The 18735-nt window shown below is 47.1% G+C and overlaps 1 protein-coding gene across 1 annotated transcript; it reads right to left on the bottom strand.

Moving 5' to 3' along the window:
• Positions 1-96: 96 nt before the first annotated feature.
• LRRC59 (leucine rich repeat containing 59) lies at positions 97-13565 on the bottom strand. The gene is made up of 7 exons (XM_049859867.1): positions 13238-13565; positions 11393-11452; positions 9576-9734; positions 9240-9344; positions 5990-6062; positions 3469-3642; positions 97-2042 (listed from the first exon to the last, which is right to left on the bottom strand). The coding sequence occupies exons 1-7, from the start codon at positions 13340-13342 to the stop codon at positions 1795-1797; spliced, it is 924 nt and encodes a 307-aa protein (XP_049715824.1). The 5' UTR covers positions 13343-13565; the 3' UTR covers positions 97-1794.
• Between the last annotated feature and the right edge of the window lie 5170 nt (positions 13566-18735).

The following is an 18735-nucleotide window of genomic DNA, read 5'->3' as shown; positions in this document are numbered from 1 at the left end:
CATTTAATGTTCCTCTCCTAGCAAAAATCAACAGCCATGAGGAAGCACCCCTATCCATGCCCCAGCCAGCCGTGAGAACACAGAGGAACAAAGACAGAGCGCTCAGACACATTTAATAGTTGTAGAAATCAAAAAGAACCTCAGCATCAAATCTAGAAGTTGTGAACTGACGTCTGTGGGTTGGCTTGACTAGGCTGGGTGTACCACAGCCCTCCTCTCACCCACTGAGCTGCCTCAACCAGCAAAGGAGCAGGATTGTAACTATGCCGACTTCTGTATTATCTTAGTCCTATGTGGTTTAGTTTCAATAAAGCATTTGTACCAATGGCTCTGGAGCTTGGAGGAAGACTAAAGGAATGTGTAGTGATTCTGGTAAGGCATGGGCCTAGGCAGCAGAGCAATCCTTGGGAGAGAAAAGAACAAAGTTGGTTCTTCTGGTATCAGGACAATCATGAGTAGCAGTCCTACCCAAACGGGCCACTAGGGCTAAGAAGCTGGACCTGCCTTCTCTGTGAACTGTAACAGGGGCCTGCTCTCTCTAGGAGAGGCAAGTAGGTGGTGGTCAGGAACTTTCAGTGAATGAGCACCATGACGTGGTCATTTCTGATCCCTTCATCCAGCTGTTGTGAAAAAGAAGAGGCAAAGGAGGTCACAGAGCAAGAAAATGCCTAATCTGGCAGAGACTGGTCAGCCCAGCCCTTGTTTGTGCTAGTCGTTACAGTAACGTCCCGCTTTTAAGCTCCAGGATGCCACTTGTTTCCCTTCATAGAGTAGGTATAGTTATACGTCTAGAATCAGACAATTCTCAGTCCCTGTGAAGCAGGGTTTTCAGGCTGCCTCTGAGGTATTTAGTCACACCAACTAATAGAGATGTCATAGACAATGTGGCTTTGCAAGGACCTGCCTCCTTGTTACTGGCAATCAGGGAGTTAATGCTCTAAAATTCCTGTTTTATGGAAGCCTCGTAAATTGTGGCAAGACTCCACAGGAGCTGCCCAAGATCCTCACGGCTATGAGATTTCTATTTGTGAGTCACGGATGTGTACCATGAAAGATTCCAGACTTTGGCTGAGACACAATTCTGATGAGTTCTCTTCTCTCAGGTTGTTATAAAGGAGGCAAAAATGATGGCAAGGAATAAGAGGGTACTGGAGTGAGAAACCAGTTCTGCCTCAAAGTAGCTGTGAGACTGTAGGCAAGTCAGTTTCCCTGCCTGAAAGTGTCACTTTGGACTGGATGGTCTTGAAGTCCCTTTCACAGCCTGGGATTTTGTGAGGTCACTAAATGCCTAAGAAATGTCTGAGGTCCTTAACAGGCACACAGGCCCTCCCCCCAATTTAGGCCAGATTTGCTCTGAGTATGATGACGCCCCCTGGTCCCCAGTAACGCATTGCCTCCTGACCTGCCCAGGTACCCAACGTGGGGCGAAAGAAAGGGTTTGTGACATACAAAAGTATAAATGTAGTGACAGCTGACCATTTAGTAGAAACGAACCTTGCCTTTACACAGCTTTGTATAACTAGAAAAGGCTATGTTTTTCCTCTCCCCACCCCCAGGCCTATTCCTTTAGGCATGCAGGTAACTCCCCCAACATCCCATTTTTCCTTATTCCAGCAGGGAACCCTGACTAAGGAATAAAGAAGTCCTACAAAGAGGAGGTCTCAAGTACCAGTCGGCAGCCATTTGATGATGGCAGGTAGGTCTGACGCTAAAAAGAGGTTGTGTCCAGCAGAACCCAATTCCATAGGAATCCAAGCTCCAAGGCTGGGGAGGCAGCAAGTGTCGAGGTCAAGCTCACTGCTGAGAATCGGTCTGGAGGACCCACTGGAGGATCTCGTGGCGGCGCAGACCCTGGAGCGCACTGTCGTATATGGCGTTCACGCTGGTGCAGAGGGGCTGCTGCTGCAACTCTGTGACCCGACAGGCCACCAGCCCGCCTGCCACACAGAACAGCAGCAGCAGCAGCAGCAGCTTCAGCACAGCCCAGGACCGAATGTGTTTCCGGGGTGGTGGCTTGCGGGGGCGGGAGCCAGACTTTGATTCTGGAGGGACAAAGCCAGAGACATAAAAAGGTCTGTTTGAGGAGACCTGCATTATGTTCACCTGTGCTAGTCTCCTTGGTGCACATCCACTTACGCCCCTCTTCTCAAACAAGACTCCCAAGCCCTGAAAGGAATCTGTTGTAAGAATACTTGCTCTCTTAAAAACTTTACTATCCTGAGGCTGAAACACAAAAACCTTCTCCCTCAGATCCCAAGGGAGGACATCCTAAACTGGGGCTCCTCCACACAGTCCCCAGGGCCCCCAAGTTCTCCTCTCTATCATAGTGACGATCCAGGCCTCTCCAGGGCACAGGGGAGAGGCCTATCAGGAGGCATCAGGCTGCCAATTTGGAGAAATGGGCTCGAGCCGTATGGATGTTATTGCGAACGTCACTATAATATGCCCGTAAAAAGGTGATTATGGCTGGGAGTGGGGAATTACAGGTGATTGCCGTTTCCTGAAATACATAAGCCTTCTTACGTAACTTCAGAATTCTCTGTAATGAACATATATTACGTTTGAAATTAGGAAAAATTGATTTTGAGATTTTTAGGCAAAAATGTTAAAAGCCTGACTGAGTGTCCACAATGCCAAGAACTGCATGGTCTTGTCACGTAAGATTTTCTCATGTAATCCTTACCACTACCCTCAAGTGGGCATACCTACGTCCTCACTTTACACAGGCAACAAAAAGGAGGTGAAGTTAGGCAGCTTGGTGGAGGTAAGCGCGAGGAGGGCCGGGGACTCAGGCCTCCACCCTCTGTGCAGAGCTCCTTCCCTCTCGGGTGCCTCTCCTCAGCGGTCCCTTTTGACACGGAGGGCATACGATCCTCCCTTGTACAGGGAGCCACATCACTGCGTGCACTTGATTTAAGCAAACCCAGCTGGACATATTCATAACTAGACATAAACTGTGTTTTTCATACAACATGGTTTCTTAAACGCAGCCAAGTGAGTCTTCTGGTGTTCAGGCAGATAGATTTGTTCCAACACAAAAAAAACCACAGGCGGCACTAGCCTTAGCGAGAGACTGTTCCACAGACTGAAAACCCACACGGTGCACTCCATCCTTGGCGTGAGGGACGTTAAGGGTAATCTGACCACATGGGATCTCTGCCTTCCTCAGTGATTTTAGAACCTAACCCTTAGAAACAGTGTGGCCACTGTTCTGGGACTGCTCGGAGCCACATCTGACAGAACACCTGCACGCAAGTCTGGCCTTGGGACAAACCAGTCGGCCACTTGCTCCTTAGGAGTCCCCATCTCCAGTGCCCAAACTCCCAGGGCCTGGTCTTCAAACCCTCCCAGGCTATTCCCAAGCTTTAAGAGCCTATTTTGACTAAGGCTTGCAAGTTTACTCATCTATGCCTGAAAATGTAAGTCTCTTGACTGTATTGCTGCTGGAATGCTTATCAGAAAACTTACTCGGGGCCTGATTTGTTTCCTTCTTAGGTTTCTTCTCCTGCTCCCGCTTGGCAGCTTTGAGGGCATCGTACTCCTTTCTCCGACGCTCCTTCTCTTCTGCCTTCTCCCGCTTCCGCAATTCCCGTTCCTGAGCTTCCTTGGCTCGCTGCTTCGCTTCACGCTTCTTCTCCACCTCTACACCAAAACACACCCGAAATGACTTCTCTCCCACACACCCTCCAGTTTGCTTCCCCAAGTGATTGAAAGAATGGATTCAGCCTTCTTTTCCCTTACGCCATGGGTCACATAAGAAAAATTAAAAGGAAAGAAGCTGTCTTTCTGCTCTCCAGGAAGTAAGCCCTCCCTAAAACACAATAAGCTGCTCTCAGAGTTTGCTGACTGGATTCCTACTAATGGGCTCCTGCACCAGCAGTGGAGCTATCAGAGTACCTACAACAAGCGGGGGCTGAGGCAGGGCTGCTAAGTCTAGTGCTCCTCTAGAATCAGATAATAATCGTAAGGCATGGCAACTGACAGCCTTGTAGGACTCAGATATGAAGAAACAATGGAAGTGTTGAGTCTATGGGATTCCTGGCTTCCCAAGCTTAAGAATGAATGTGGCATGACAAGGGCAAGCAAGTAAGAAGAGAAAGCACACACTGAAGTTTCGGGGTAGAGAGAATGGAAATGTTTTTCTACACGTTTCACCGAAAAGGTGAGACAAGTTTGTCAGAAAGTAATCTCTAGATTTCCACTCAGGAATATATGTAGCACATTCAGATTTACTTAATAGCTCACGTATGCTTACATGTAGTACCCAACTTAAAAATTACTGGGTTCTTAAAATGCATCTCCACATTAGTTATTTGCAAGTCTGAAATACATTTTTCCAAAGCCAGAATGCCACAAACGGTGGTTAGATGTCCTTTTAGGGCTTAAAAGCCTATTCAAGTCGTAAGGTAGCTGAATAGTCGAAGTATGAGTACTGTAGCTTTCCACTGCGTCCCTATATAAACATGAGCCAAGTTCCAGCTGAGCACCAAGAATACCAAGGACACACTACACCCAGCTTCTAGAGAGCACGTGTGCTCGAGAAGTGAAAGCAGCCGTGCTCAGAGTACGCATAGCGTCTTTTGCCACAGCAGCCATGTACGTGTACAGGACATTTGTAGCTCAGGTGTTGTGACCTCAGGGACTGCCTGAGTCAGTACTGTACAGTGAGAGGGCTCAGAAGCCAGCCAACCAGACAGTGGGCTGCCTACTGTGTGCCAGGCATTGCTCTCAGTGTTTGAGATACAGCAGTGAAGAAGCTAGGTAAACTACTCTTAAGTCATTTACTTTCTAGAGAGAGACAGATGATAAACGGGTGAACAAATACAGAAGACAGTTGATACGTGCCAAAGACAAAGTAAGAGAGGATATGATGGAGGATGGCAGGTTGATAATTCTAGTCTGGACAGTTTCAAAAGGGTTAAGGTTAATCTGATATTTGAGAAGAAATGTGGGATTACAAGAAGCCGGCCAAGTGAAGATCTGAGGAGACAAGAAACCTTGGAACCAAAGCCCCTAAAGCAAGAGTGCTTGGTGTGTGTAAGGAACAGCAGAGAGACTCCTGTGGCTAAAGTTTATGGCACTGTTTCCCTTATTCATGGAACAAGGCCAGAGAAGCAGGCAGCCTTAGGTCATACGGAGACTTGCCTGCCATGTTACTGAGTTTAAATTTCATCCCAAGTTCAGTGGGAAGCTATTAGTGTTTTAAGCAAACAGCATCATCATTTATTTAAGTTTTTAAAAAGTTCTTCCCAGCTACTGTGTGGAGAATGGATGTGTGTGGAGACAGGACATCATGTTAGAGACACCAGGCTCGTCCACAGGAGGAAGGCTTAGCTACAGCAGTGCCAGTGGAGGTGGAAATGCTTAGATAGAGGACTTGCTGACAGACTGGATATGGGAACAGAAGAAAGGAACTGAACACCTTTTAGATTTCAGGCTTGAATACCTGTATGGATGGTGATTTCCTATTATGAGGGAACACTGAGGTGGGGGGTGCTGAAGGGGTATAGGGAACTGTTGGGGCCATGTTAAATTTGAGATGCCTATGAACTTTCCAGGGAACCCTGGTGGCACAGTGGTTAAGTGCTCAATTGCTAACCGGAGGGTCAGCAGTTCAAACCCATCAGCCACTCCATGGGAGAAAGATGTGGCAGTCTGCTTCTGTAAAGACTTACAGCCGTGGAAACCCGTGGGGTAGTTCTACTCGGTCCTTTAGGGTTGCTATGAATTGGAACCAACTTGACGGCAACAAGTTTGGTTTGGTTTATGAACATCTGGAGATGAGAGCCAAGCAGTTGGTATGACTGGAGGTCAGTGGACAAGCCAAGCCTAGAGGCAGCAGTCCATCAGAGAAGGACGGCACGTCTGCTACCACACTGCTTCCCAGCGCTCTTCAAGTCTCTTCTATGGATTCTAGCCCCTGAAGCATCAGGATCAGCTGGCTGGGTGAAAAGCCTGTAAGGTGACTAGAAGAGGGTTGGCCACCTACCTCGTTCAACCTCCAGCCGCCGCTGCCTCTCGCGCTCCTGGTCAGCCTGTACCGCCTTCATATGCTGTAACACCTGCGAAGGGGGAGGAAGGTTCTGAAGGACTCAAAGAACAGGTAGTCCCTGACTTAACGCAGGGTTCTGTTCCAATGACTCTGTCCTAAGTCGGTTCTCATGTAAGTCGGGTACCTCTTTTTTTAGTTTGCATTATCATTGCCTTTTATTATCAGTATCTTTATAAATCTGATCATTATTGTCTTTGGGGGTTGGCATGAGAATGATAGCATCAGCAAATTACATACTACAACACTGTACGTAGTATATATTACTAACGATAAGACGTTAAGAAACAACCACGGACGGTCCTAAGTGCATATCATCATAACTCAAATGCGGCCTAGTAGTTGTCCCAGCTGACGTTTGCTCAGGGGAGTCTTTGCTAGAAAACAGGCCCCTTTGGCAATGCAGAGCTAATGGAGTTAACCCTACCTCTGTGTCCTAACTTGCTGGGCCAACATTATTGGAGAAGAGTCACAGGAGCCCAGTTCACTAAAGCTGTCAGAAGAAAGTCTGGGAAACAATGCCAACTGTGAATTGTTCCACCATTTACAATCGCTCCTACACACATTTTTTCATATAATCCTGTCAGCAGCTCCTTCTGACAGGCAGAGAGCACTTCCTCCGAGGTACTTTTCTGACCTCCCCTCCTTTGGATACCTTAGGGCCCCTGCTCCCAACTTAACCTGTCTCAGTCATAAGACTAAATTCCTTAAGGGCAGGTATCCCAAGTGACTAAGCTCATAGTTTAGCTAATTGGAAGCACTTAAAACATGCTTGATGAATGACTGGACAGATTTTCTCATTTCAAAAGGAAGAATACCAAGACTCTGTTAGGGTGATTTGTCCATTTCACATGCCTAGAAAGTAGCAGTGCTAAGACCCAAAGGCAGGGCTTCGAAGTCCCTAGATCAGAGCTTGCTCGACTACACTAAGCTGCTTTTAACTCCAGCTGGGCCTATGATACATGCAGAGAGAAAGGAGGGAAAGAGCCATTTGGTCCAAACACTGCACAAATGCACTCGGCACCCCAAGCCCCCAAGTCCTTGTCAGCTCAGTCATGAGGATTTCTGACTAAAACAGCCATAAAGATCTCACTATGGATATGGTTAGGGGTACGCCTCTTTTTTCCTCGGCTGTAGGGGACAGAGTATAAGCCTGAAGCCCAACAGAATCCTGACTGTAACATGTGTGTGACCTTGGCAAGTTATCTGATCTTTCTGAGCTGGTCCCTCACCTGGAAAATGGAGATAAGATATACTGCTGTGGTCTGGTGTGAAAATTAAATAATATAACTTTTACATAATCCTTGGCATTATATGTTCTCTATTTTTTTATCTTCTTTATGGAATTAAAAAGAGAACCTGAACAAGTCTAACTTAGGACAGCAAAGCAGCTCCCCTCAAAAGCCTGGTTTGCAGCCACGAGGAGCTCTGTCCTGAGTAGCCTATGTATGCCTTGACCTGCTGGCACCTCTCTGAAGGGTGGCAAGCTTACTACAAAAACAGCTACTCAACAAGGGGTGGCAGGATCAGAAGGAAGGTTAAGCACGATGGCAGGAGGCAGCCCAACGCAAAGTCCCTGTCTCACTATGAACTTTTTAAAATTAAATACGCAACAACCACTCAGTTAGTTTTAGTGGGTGTGTAGCTGGCTAAAGAGCTAGGGTGTTTAAGAAATGTCCATTTTTACCTTGTTGCTACAGTTGCCACCATCAGGAGTTAACTACCTGAAAACACAGGCATTTCAGAAATGGGAGAAAACTATCCTAAACTATGAACTCCTCAAGGGTAGATTTTTATCGACCCAATCCAGTGCACAGCACACAGGCACTTGATGAATACCGTTGAACTACAAATTGTTTTTAGAAGGTGCTCTGCTGTGCACCAAGCTAATCAGTTACTATGCCTAATGCACTTGACCACGAGGTCAGAGCTGGTGAGACCTAAACAACTCCTAGGCCCAAGCGATCTCATTCTGACTGGCCTAAACCACCCTTTAAAATGCCTAAAGACTGGCTGAGAAAACAGCTAAGGCTCTGGGGCTTCGGTGCCAGGGACCATGGCTTTGGTTCCACATTACAATGCACAGTGCTGTCAGGAACGTTGTCTGGAAGACAGGTTCAAGTACAAAAGGCATTGCATCCAAAAAAGTATTTTTGTAGGTCAAAAACTGGAGTATCAGCAATTTCCTATGGTTCAGCATATTACTTGCTGAATGAAGGAATGAGCGAGTGAATGAAAGGTATGTGCATGCTAAGGGCTTCTCACGTCAGGGAAATGGGAGTAATACCTACTTTCCAGGCTTATGAGGATTATTAAGTGATGCATGTAAATGTGTAGGACAAAGGAAAAGTGATCGATGGTAGCTATTTAATCTTCGGCATAGACATCGCTTCTAAAGCACCAAGTTTTCCAAACAGGGTTTCACTGACTACTTGTACCATTCCCAGTTAAGGCTAAACTGCCGCCTCAGCTACTTGGCGGAAGAAGCCCTGAGCTAATGGTAAGAAAGCCACTACTCTTGGCGTTCATAGTAGAAACCCATCATATACACACTTACATTACATTAATTCTAGCATTTAAAGTCCATTTTGTTCAACATGCTCTCTAAACAAAGCCAGTAAGTCATCTGGTGCTCAGCTGAAGCAGCAGCAATCTATCCCAAAGATGAAGGGAGAATAACTGCAGTTGGAGTGAGAGATGGGTACAGTACTGTAATGTTCCTCCTGAGAGATCTAAGACATCTTCAGGGTAACTGGCCACTGCCAATGTGTGCCTCCCATGCTGACCTTAGTGCCTCACTCCCATGTCGGATCTGCCCAGGATGTGTCTGTTTACAGCTATTAACTATAAATCTGATCAGCTTTATTATCAAAATTCCTACATTAACTGTGACTCGGAAATGCCTCAGCTCCTAACCCTCTTGTCTCATTAAAACAGCAGTCAACACAGTACAGTGTTGGATCATGCAAGATCCTGCAATAGAGCAGAAGGCTGTTGTTCTAGAACTTGTGAAGTAAATGCAGAAACAAAGGTCTCTTTACTCGACATGCTCACAGTGGACATTTTTCACTGAGACTGTAGTGCGTTAATCAACACACAGTCACAAGTGTCCTGGGAGGGAAAAACAAGCCGAGGGAGAGGATGGCCCTGGGGACCGTGTGAAGGAGACACCCGCGAGTGTTGGGCTTACCTTGTTTGCACACTGCTTGCACTGCTTCTCATCCAGGCAATCACCTGCCACTTTGGCCAGGGCAGGATCCAGGGGGTTATCCTTCAGGTCCAGCCACTTCAGGCTCTAAAGAGATGGGCACAGAGGCTGGTTAAGCCCGACTTCACAGATACAATCCCTCAAGGTGGAACAAAATGAGGAAGAAGAAAGCCCATCTGTATTCCGGCTGCAGGGAATAACCACCTGGGGCATTGCAAACAAGGTGGTATTTCTGCAGCCTTTCTCACAGCCACGCCCCGTCAGTTCCTAAGCCCTTTGCCACACCTGGCCATGAACCATTGGTTCATGAATTGTTACCTTGAGCTGAGCAAAGCTGACAGGCAGGGTGACCAGCCTGTTGTTGAGAAGATCCAGGTGCTGGAGGTTGACCAGCCGGCCAAAGTCTGCTGGCAGCTGCTGCAGCTTGTTTTTACTCAGGTCCAACTTCACTAGGTGCGTGAGACCACAGAACTCTGACTAGGATCCAAAAAGAGAACACCTAAGCCTTGGGCTGACTTTGGTAGAACAGCCCAGAAGCCTTCAAGTCAGAGGCCCCTAAGTCCTCACTCTGCCTCTTACCAGCCACTTGAATGAATGACTCAACATATACAAGTGTCCACACCTGGTGGTAACTGACAAGACGCTGTATGTAAAAGGGCCTAGCACGGTGGCCTAGAGTACGCACTAGTGCTTGTTCCTTCCTCCTCTGTTCTCCCAGCAACCCACCCTCTACATTTTTAGTGGAGTGATTAGGGATTACGGACCCATTTTGACGTTCCACAGCACCCTGTGGTCACCTTTCAAAGGATCTGTCCAAACATACTGTGGGTTCCATTCTCCTAGAGACCAGGCACACCTTGGGTCCCCAGTCTTCTTTGTTATCCACAGCACCTAGCACAGTACTCAGCACAGGCGCTCAGTGCATGTTCTCTGACTGACTGACTGACTGAATGCCCTGGGGCCCATCCCACCCATATCCTGGCTCTTGTTGGCATAGACCAAAACACCCCCCTTGTCATTAAACCTCTGCTAAGTTCCCATCTGCAGGTGATGGTACACTCTCAGCTAATGAGGCACTGTTCACGCTCCCTGGGGACCTGCAAACGCCAGCAGATCTGCACTGCAGAGTCAGACGGGAGGCGCGGACAAGGGACAGACTCAGATGGAGACGCACAGCTGGTGGGGGGGGGATGACCCCCTGGCAAGGTGCACACCAGGCATGAGGCTGGGAACCGCTCTCCTTTAATTACATACAAAATATTCCCTTGAAGAAGTGGGATTTCAGACACTTTTTGAATGGCAGAAGCAGTCCTTGATGATCAACAGTGAGGGAGGCCCGGGAGGATACGGAGAAGGGAGTGGACTAATGAGCCAGTAAAGAAACTGCCAACTTCTGAGACTCAGTCCCTGCACCAGAGCCTGGGAGGAAGCAACCCCAGAGTACATGCAAGGAGTGAGGTGGCCAGAGTAGCCAGGGGAAAGGCCACACTGACGGCCCACTTTGGGCGTGACGGTGACGGAGCACTGCTGTGGAGGAGAGACTGGCCACTACCCAGGAGAGGCTGAGGGGCTGAATGAATCCAGACCAACGCAGGTGGAGCAAAAGGAGAGCTGGGAGAAGCTATACAAGCAAAATCAAAAGGATTTGGCCAGAAACTGAGTGTGCCGAAGAAAAAAGTAGCAAATCTCAAGTAATTCAAGTCCTTCCTTGGGAGGATAATGACCAGGTAGTTCCAAAAAAACACATTCCTTCCTGTTCCTCTTCAAAAGATGCATAATGAAACTGTTCACTAACAGCTTTCTCTCTGAAATGCAGAGCAACGTACAAAATGATCTCTAGTCCCCTCGATGTAATAAGGAGGTAATATATTTTTCAAAGGAATAAAATAAGGCAGAAATAGCATGACCCCAAGTAGTGACTCAGCTAGCATCCCATTGACTTGGGTTTTCTGTGGCACAGTGTCTCACTGCGGGATCCCACTCTACTCTTCCCACTGAGACCAATCCCCTCACCCCACCTCCACTTGGATTTAGGTACAACCTACCCAGAATGTAGGCCTTCTGACACAAACCCCAAATAGGAAAAGGCAGCACCCAGGGCTCCAGAAGGAGTCACAGTTGCTTGCCAATCTTACCGGTAGAGTAGTGAGTTTATTGCAGGACAGATCCAGAATGGTGGCCTTTGGGAGAGCAGCCTAGGAAAGATGATAAGAAAAACAGGTCAAACTAACACCTGGAATGATTAAGCGACATTTGCCAATGAAGCATTTTTCTGAGAAAGTTCCCGAGATTAAGAAAGGCCTTTTATAAAAAAAAAAAAAAAGGATGCCACTAAAGTACTGTATAATGTTCCTGGGGATAGGAGAGGGGGGAAATGAGTCAGTCAACAACTATCTAGGGAACGATGCGACAGACAGGGGTTTAGGCTGTGGAACATGGAAGAAAGGAACTTAGATTCTTAGAAATTCTCCCCAGCACTTTAAACATTTTCTCTAGTAGCCCCTACCACTTCATACTTAATATTCTGTATGTGTGGACCGTCCCCCTTATTAGGTTTCACGGCAGGGACTGCCTACATTACAGCTTTGCAACTCCCACGTCCCCCAGTTCAGGGCTTTCCTCAGAGCAGGCACTCCATACATGTGCTGGCTGAATCATGACTGTATGAACGACTAAATGAGCGAGTGCCAAAGTGAAAATGAGGCCCTCACGGCCCATCTCCTTCTCCCTGTGGTGCTCAGGGCTGGGGAGGCTCAGCAAAACGGAGCTTCTTTCTCCCTAGGGGCAATGCTGCTCCGTCCATCTGCCTGGACTTCCCAAGGTTTTAGACAGCCATCCTAGGGCCAGGCTGACACAAGGGTGGCCGTTCTCCTGGAGTGGGAAGGAGACAAACATTCAGTTAAGGACTCTAGGCCAAGCTGGACTTTCCAAGTGTCAGAAAGTGCCAAGAATGAAGTTGATCACTTCAAGTTTGACATGTTACCATGGGAGAAGCACCATACTGATAGCTATGTGCACCAGCATTCACTACCTGCCAAGCATATTATATGTACAATCTTAGTCAAGTCTCACAACATCCCTGTAAGTCAGGAAACACTACCCACATATTTTATAAAGGAGGAAACCTAGGTGTAAAGGTCAACAGGCTTGCCAAGGGCACTCAGCTATTAAGCAATGCTGCTGGGATTTGAACTCAGGAATCCCTTTCTAAACACCATAAAACACTGCCACGGTAGAGGGGAGACTGAGCCAAGTGCAGAAGACAAATCCAATTGCAGTGAGAAAAGTCTGGGTCATCCAAGGGCGGGGAGCAGAGGGCAGGGGATGTGGGATTTGGCTTCACTTTGGCATCGACCCAGTTGTATAATATTCCTGGGACTCCAGGTCTGTTTCCTAGGGGTGGGGTGAGGCTGGATGTAGGGGTGGGCAGCGGCAGCCTCGGAGGATTCCCGCCAATTTCAGCAGTTTGGATGAGACCTTGCCAACCAAGCAGTGACATCTGCACTCTTCAAGGGACGCCGCTCAAGGATGGGGCAGCCAGCAGGGATTGCCGACTTCCTAGAAAAGATCAGTCCTGGGCCACACCCGAGTGTACCAGGAGGCCTACTTGCTAGACCGATTCATTCATTTGTTTGGTCATTCATTCTCGAATACATCTAGCAACCGCTCCAGAGGAACCTACCGTGGGCCGGGCACACAGCTGGGTGCTGTGGGAGCCCCCCAAATGGGGTTAGACTCGCTCCTGGTCCGTAAAAAGCCCAGTGCTGGACAGACAAACCCTCCCCCTCCTGGAACTGCGCCAAAGTGACACGTGTACATCCCGACTAGAACACTGGGGACGGACGCGGCCTTCCCGGGGACCTAGTACCACCCTCTTCGTTTTAAAGACGCGGAAAATATGGGAAGGGAAGGGACGAGGCCCACCCAGGGGCCAACGCCAGGCGCGCGTGGGCGCCCGGGACTCGCGGGGCTGTACTGACCAGCTCCTTGACGGGGACCTCGTTGAGGTTGTTGAGGCTCAGGTCTAGCTCGTTGCCGTCCAGCTTGTCGCGGAGGCTCCCGCCCTTGCTACTGGCCTTGGTCATTGTGACGCCGGCTAAGCGGGCCCCGCTCCGGGGCTCTAACCGGCAAGAAAAAGGGGCTGAGAAGCCGCTCGTCTGTTCAGCGAACTCGCACCCAACCGACAGCGCCTGCGACCTCCGCCGCTGCCAGTGCGAGGCCGCCGCAGCCCGTCCGCCCGCCGACCGCACACCGAGTCCCGCGCCCCGCTCCCACCGGTGCAGCCGCGACGACTACCACTTCCGTGTCCACGTCACCTTCCGCGGCCATCGAAACGAGCTGGGCCAGAGCGGCCCGAACATGCTCGGGGGCGCCCTCTGGTGCCCGGGATAGCGCACTGCACGTCGCTGCCACCGCCCGAGGGGCGCTCACTTCCCTTGAGCGCCGGGAAAGACCTGTTCCCCGGTGGCCTCCAGCTGGCATCGTCGTTGGGAGAGCGAAGAAATGAAAGCACACGGGACCAGGCGCCAGAAAATCTGGGTGCGCATCCAAAATTGACTTGATCAGATTACCCTCGCGCCCCTGAATTAGGGCTTGCAACTGAGTGTCCTCCAAGATTGCGCCCCCTTTCCTTTTTACCATACCCATTGCGGGAGAGTCGATTCCGAATCATAGCGACCCTATAGGTCAGAACAGAACTGCCTCATAGGATTTACAAGTCTATAATCTTTACGGTAGGCGACTGCCACGTCTCTCATCCGCGTGCTGCTGGTGGGTTCCGACCACCGACATTTCAGTTAGCAGACAAACGCTTAACCACTGCGCCACCAGGGCCCCTTCCTTCTTACAAAACACCCCCCAAATCACCACCATCTGGAAAACTCCACCTCCGACATTTCTCTTCTCTCCTATCCTCTGTCCCAGCCCTTTTCCAGTCTGAATTACTCAGAGCCTCCTCCCCCCTCCTATCCACCTAGCTGTCAGAACGATCTTTCTAAATATCTGAGTGGCCAACTCAGTCCTCTGCTTAAACTCTCCAGTTACCTCTAGGATAGGAACCAAACTCTTTCCGAGGCTGGGCCTGGCTTGCTTCTGCAGCCTCCTCACAGGGCCCAAGCCCTGCCAGGACTTGATCGCCTCCACACCATACCCCGTCCTGGAATGACCAGCCTTCCCCACACACATTCTCTGCCTGGCTAATTTCTAGTCCTTCAGGAAACCTCCTCGGACCACCATGAACCCCAGGATAAGTTGGATGTCTCATTTCAGGGCCCTATGTGGCCTTATTATCAGAGATACTAGAGCCTTGTGCTAAAATGGGGCCTGTGGCACTGGGTATTAATCCTGCCTCTGCCACTTGCTAGTTATGAAAACTTGAGCGAATTAATCATCGTGCCTTGGTTTCCTCATCTGTGGATATATGAGAAATGTGGATAATAATGGTACCTAGCTCATAAACTTTTGGGAGGATTGAGTGAGTAAAACATGAACTTATAACAGTGACTGGCACTTAGTAAGCACCCAGTAAATATTAGCTCTAATTCATGTTTCACTTTGTGTTATACTTACCTTTATGTGACTGTCCTCCACTCTGAAATGCAAATTTCTTGAAAGCAGAGATTTTGTCTGAGCGTCCGATATACATAGTAATCATATAAATCACTGTTGAATGAATGAATGAAGCATTTTACCCCCTCTTTAGACCTCAGTTGGTTCATCTTTGAAATGGTATATTGTTTTAGTTATCTAGTGCTGCTATAACAGAAATACCACAAGTAGGTGGCTTTAACAAACAGAAATTTATTCTCTCACAGTTTAGGAAGCTAGAAGTCTGAATTCAGGGTGCCAGCTCATAGGGGAAGGCTTTCTCTCTGTGTCAGCTCTGCAGGAAGGTCCTTCCTTGTCTCTTCAGCTTCTGTCTCCTGGTTCCTTGGAGATCTCCCTGAGTCTTGACATCTTTTTACCCCATCTGTCCTCTGCCCCTTGTTTAATCTCTTTTATATCACAAAAGAGATTGACTCAAGACACCCTACACTAATCCTGCCTCATTAACATAATAAAGACAGCCCATTCCCAAATGGGATTATAACCACAGGCATAGAGGTGATGGTTTACAGCATGTATTTTGGGGGACATAATTTAACCCAAAACATATTAAAGCTTACCTCAGAGGGAAACTGTGAAGACCAAATGAAGGCAGTGCAATGGGCTACTCATTTAACAAATCTGCATTTGTGAACCTACCACCACCACTGGAGCAAAATTCCCGCTCGTTGCTTTTTCTGGGAAATAGACAGGGCAATTGAGCTATAATACATTAGCACTTGGCAAACTCTAAAGCCCTGAAGCATCCATTATCTTATTTTGTTAATGTGCCTGAGGAGATTATGAGGCACGTTTTATTGTTATCCCCCTTTTATGGAGGAACAAACCAAAGCTCAGGGAGAAGTAACTTGTCTTCAGTCGCACAACTGATAGAGGCTCAACTAGATCTTTTGATTCTAAATCCTGTTTCTTTCCACTGCATCCTATTTTCCCTACCACTAAGGAGCCTACCCACAAACCCACTGCTGTTGATTCTGACTCATGGTGACCCCATGTGTTACAAAGTAGAACTGCTCTAGAGGATTTCTTGGCTGTGATCTTTACAGAAGCAGATTGCCGGATCTCTCTTTCACCATGCTGTTGGGTGGATTTGAACCATCAACCTTTAGGTTACTAGACAAGAGCAAACTGTAACCCAGGGATCTCAAGGAGCTACAGTACACACAAATAATAACTATATAAGGTAGAAAGAAGAAGTGTCTTAACATATACAGGTAAAATTTGTGTGTGGGCCCACAGGCCTGTCTGTGTGTATGCCTGAGGGTGATAACATTGGTCTAACGTGTTGAGCGCATTCTGTGTGCCTAACACTGGGCTTTACATACATTATTTCGTTTAACTCAGTCCTCACAACAGCCCTCTGAGGTAGATATTTCTGTTTTACAGATAAAGGCTCCTAGAGGCCAGCCACTTTATCACCCAGATGGCCCAAATGTTGACAGTGACAACAAGTAGGGGAATTCTTTCCAAGAAAGGTGAGTTCAAAAGGTTCTGTAAACAAAAAAGCCATTCTAAAAAAAAAAAATAAACGAAGGCATTTAAATTAACTTTTTCAAAATTGGCACAAAATAAAATTTGGAAAAATAAAGCTAAAAAAACAGAAAAGAAAAAAAGTGGGCTCATACTCAGCTTGGGGGGCGGGGGGAAGGGAGCCTGGGAGGAAGAAAGAAATCAGAACAGGCTCCTTGGAGGAGACGGCATTTAGGTTGGGCTTTGAAGAATGGGTCCAATTCAGGCAGGCAGAGATGCAGCCTGGGAAGCAGGGCAGCAGATGGAGGAGTTAACAGCAAGTATTCACTTTGGGGAAGATTTTCTTTGATCCCTAAGACCGGAAACTCAACAACTTTGTGACAAAGTGAAGCTGGCCATCCTCCAGGCAGCATTTTCTTCTCCCCTTATCCCCCAACCAAGTGCCATCATGGGCGTGGATGTCTAAGGTTGCTTAAGGAGCTGCCAAAGAGAAGAAAGGTAGCAGCAGCCTTTGAGGAGCCAAAGATCAGACCGGGGCAGATTCCCAAGAAAACCTTGGGCTGGCACTGCACTGCTAGATCTAGTGTCTTCCTAGTGGGAAGTCATTCCACCTCTCCAAGCCTCTGTTTCTCCATTTGTCAAATGGGGATAACATATAGGGAAGGGTGCCAAGGACCCACAGACAGACACACATGAGACAGCCAAAGAACATCAGACATCAGGAGTCAACCTATCTGAAGATGGCTGGGTCATTTCACTGTTGGTCTCCACAGCAGAAGTTGCGTTGAAAAGAGACTCAAACAGTCTTAATGATTGGAGGCCCCAAAGTATGTTTTAATTCAAATGATCTCTGTTTACACAGTTCATTTATTTATTTAGTTTTGCTTTAAATACCTCCCCATGTAGAGATAGACGCCATGTTCCTGTAAGTCAGTCCTTCCCAGGGTACAGTGTAAAATTTTGACATTTCAATTAGAAATCCCAGCAAGGTCTTTGTTTTGTTTTTGTTTTTTTAAAAAAGTAGGTAAGAACGATCTTAAGATGCATGTAGAGGAAAAATTCTAGTTCATAACTGAAGTGTACAGGAATTGCAATGAAAATTTCGTAAAGTAAAAGAATAGCAACGAGGATCCTGCCCAACCAGATATTAGACCTTATAATAATGCTCAATTACAGGATGGCATTATCGTAGGCAAATAGATCAATGGATCATAATGGAGTGTGGAAACAGATACAAATGTATGGGAGTTCTTAATTTATAATTAAGACTGCATTTAAAGTCAAATCCATCAATATGGGAATGGTTGGAGAAATTACAATGGGGCGTTAACTGTGGAGCATTACCAAAAACTAAACCCATTGCCATCAAGTCGAATTCCAACTCATAGCGATCCTATATCTGACAGAGTAGAACTGCCCCATAGGATTTCCAAGGCTGTACGGAAGCAGACTGTGGCATCTTTCTACCGAGGAGCGGCTGGTGGGTTTGAACCTCAAACCTTTTGGTCAAGCAGCCAAGAGTTTAACCACTGTGCCTGCAGGGCTCCCTTTGTGGAGCATTAGACAGCTATTAAAGAGCATGAGTAGGAACTATATGTATTGTCCTGGAAAAAAGCTTTGCTGTATATCATCAAGTGAAAAATACAAGTCACCCAGTAAGATGTACGGCATGACAGTATTTCAGACTTACAGAAAAGTTGCAATAAAAGAAGGAAGAATTCCCGGATCACTTTCACCCAGGTTGCTCAACTGTTAACATTTTACTACAGTTGCTTTATCCTTTCCCCCCTCTCTCTCTCTCTCTCTGTGTGTATGTGTGTGTATACATATAAACATACATATCTTTTTTTCTTAACTTTGTAAGGGTATGTTGCAGACATGATGCCCTTTTATTCCTAAATACATGAGTGTGTATTTCCCAAATACAAGGAATCTCATATCAACAAATTAACATTGATCAATACTTCTATCTTATCCATTGCCTTAATTCAGGTCTTATTAGCTGCCCAGCATGACCTCATTTTTCTGTAAAAATATAAAGTAGGGTAGAGAAATGCCTATATTTGTGTCTATGTGTTTTTATCAGCCTAGGAGAAGGTATGGAAGGAGAGCCACACTTTTGTCTATCTTGAAAACTTGTTACAAGGAGCATGTATTACTTTTGTAATAAATTATAATATAAAAAGCTTAATATAAATAGATATTGAATTAATGAATGAAACCTCCATATGTTGGAGACAAACTTGGGATTAAACCTTGCCTCTTTCAACTTTGAACACTGTCTTAGTTACCTGGTGCTGCTGTAACAGAAATATCACAACTGGATGACTTTAAAAAACAAAATTTATTTTCTCACAGTTTAGGAGACTAGAAATCCAAATTCAAGGATGCCTCTAGGGGAAGG

Source organism: Elephas maximus, chromosome 19, assembly GCF_024166365.1.
Source record: "Elephas maximus indicus isolate mEleMax1 chromosome 19, mEleMax1 primary haplotype, whole genome shotgun sequence".
Lineage (NCBI taxonomy): Eukaryota > Metazoa > Chordata > Mammalia > Proboscidea > Elephantidae > Elephas > Elephas maximus.
Note: the sequence above shows the minus strand (reverse complement) of the source record. Positions and strands in the feature narration are given on the sequence as shown.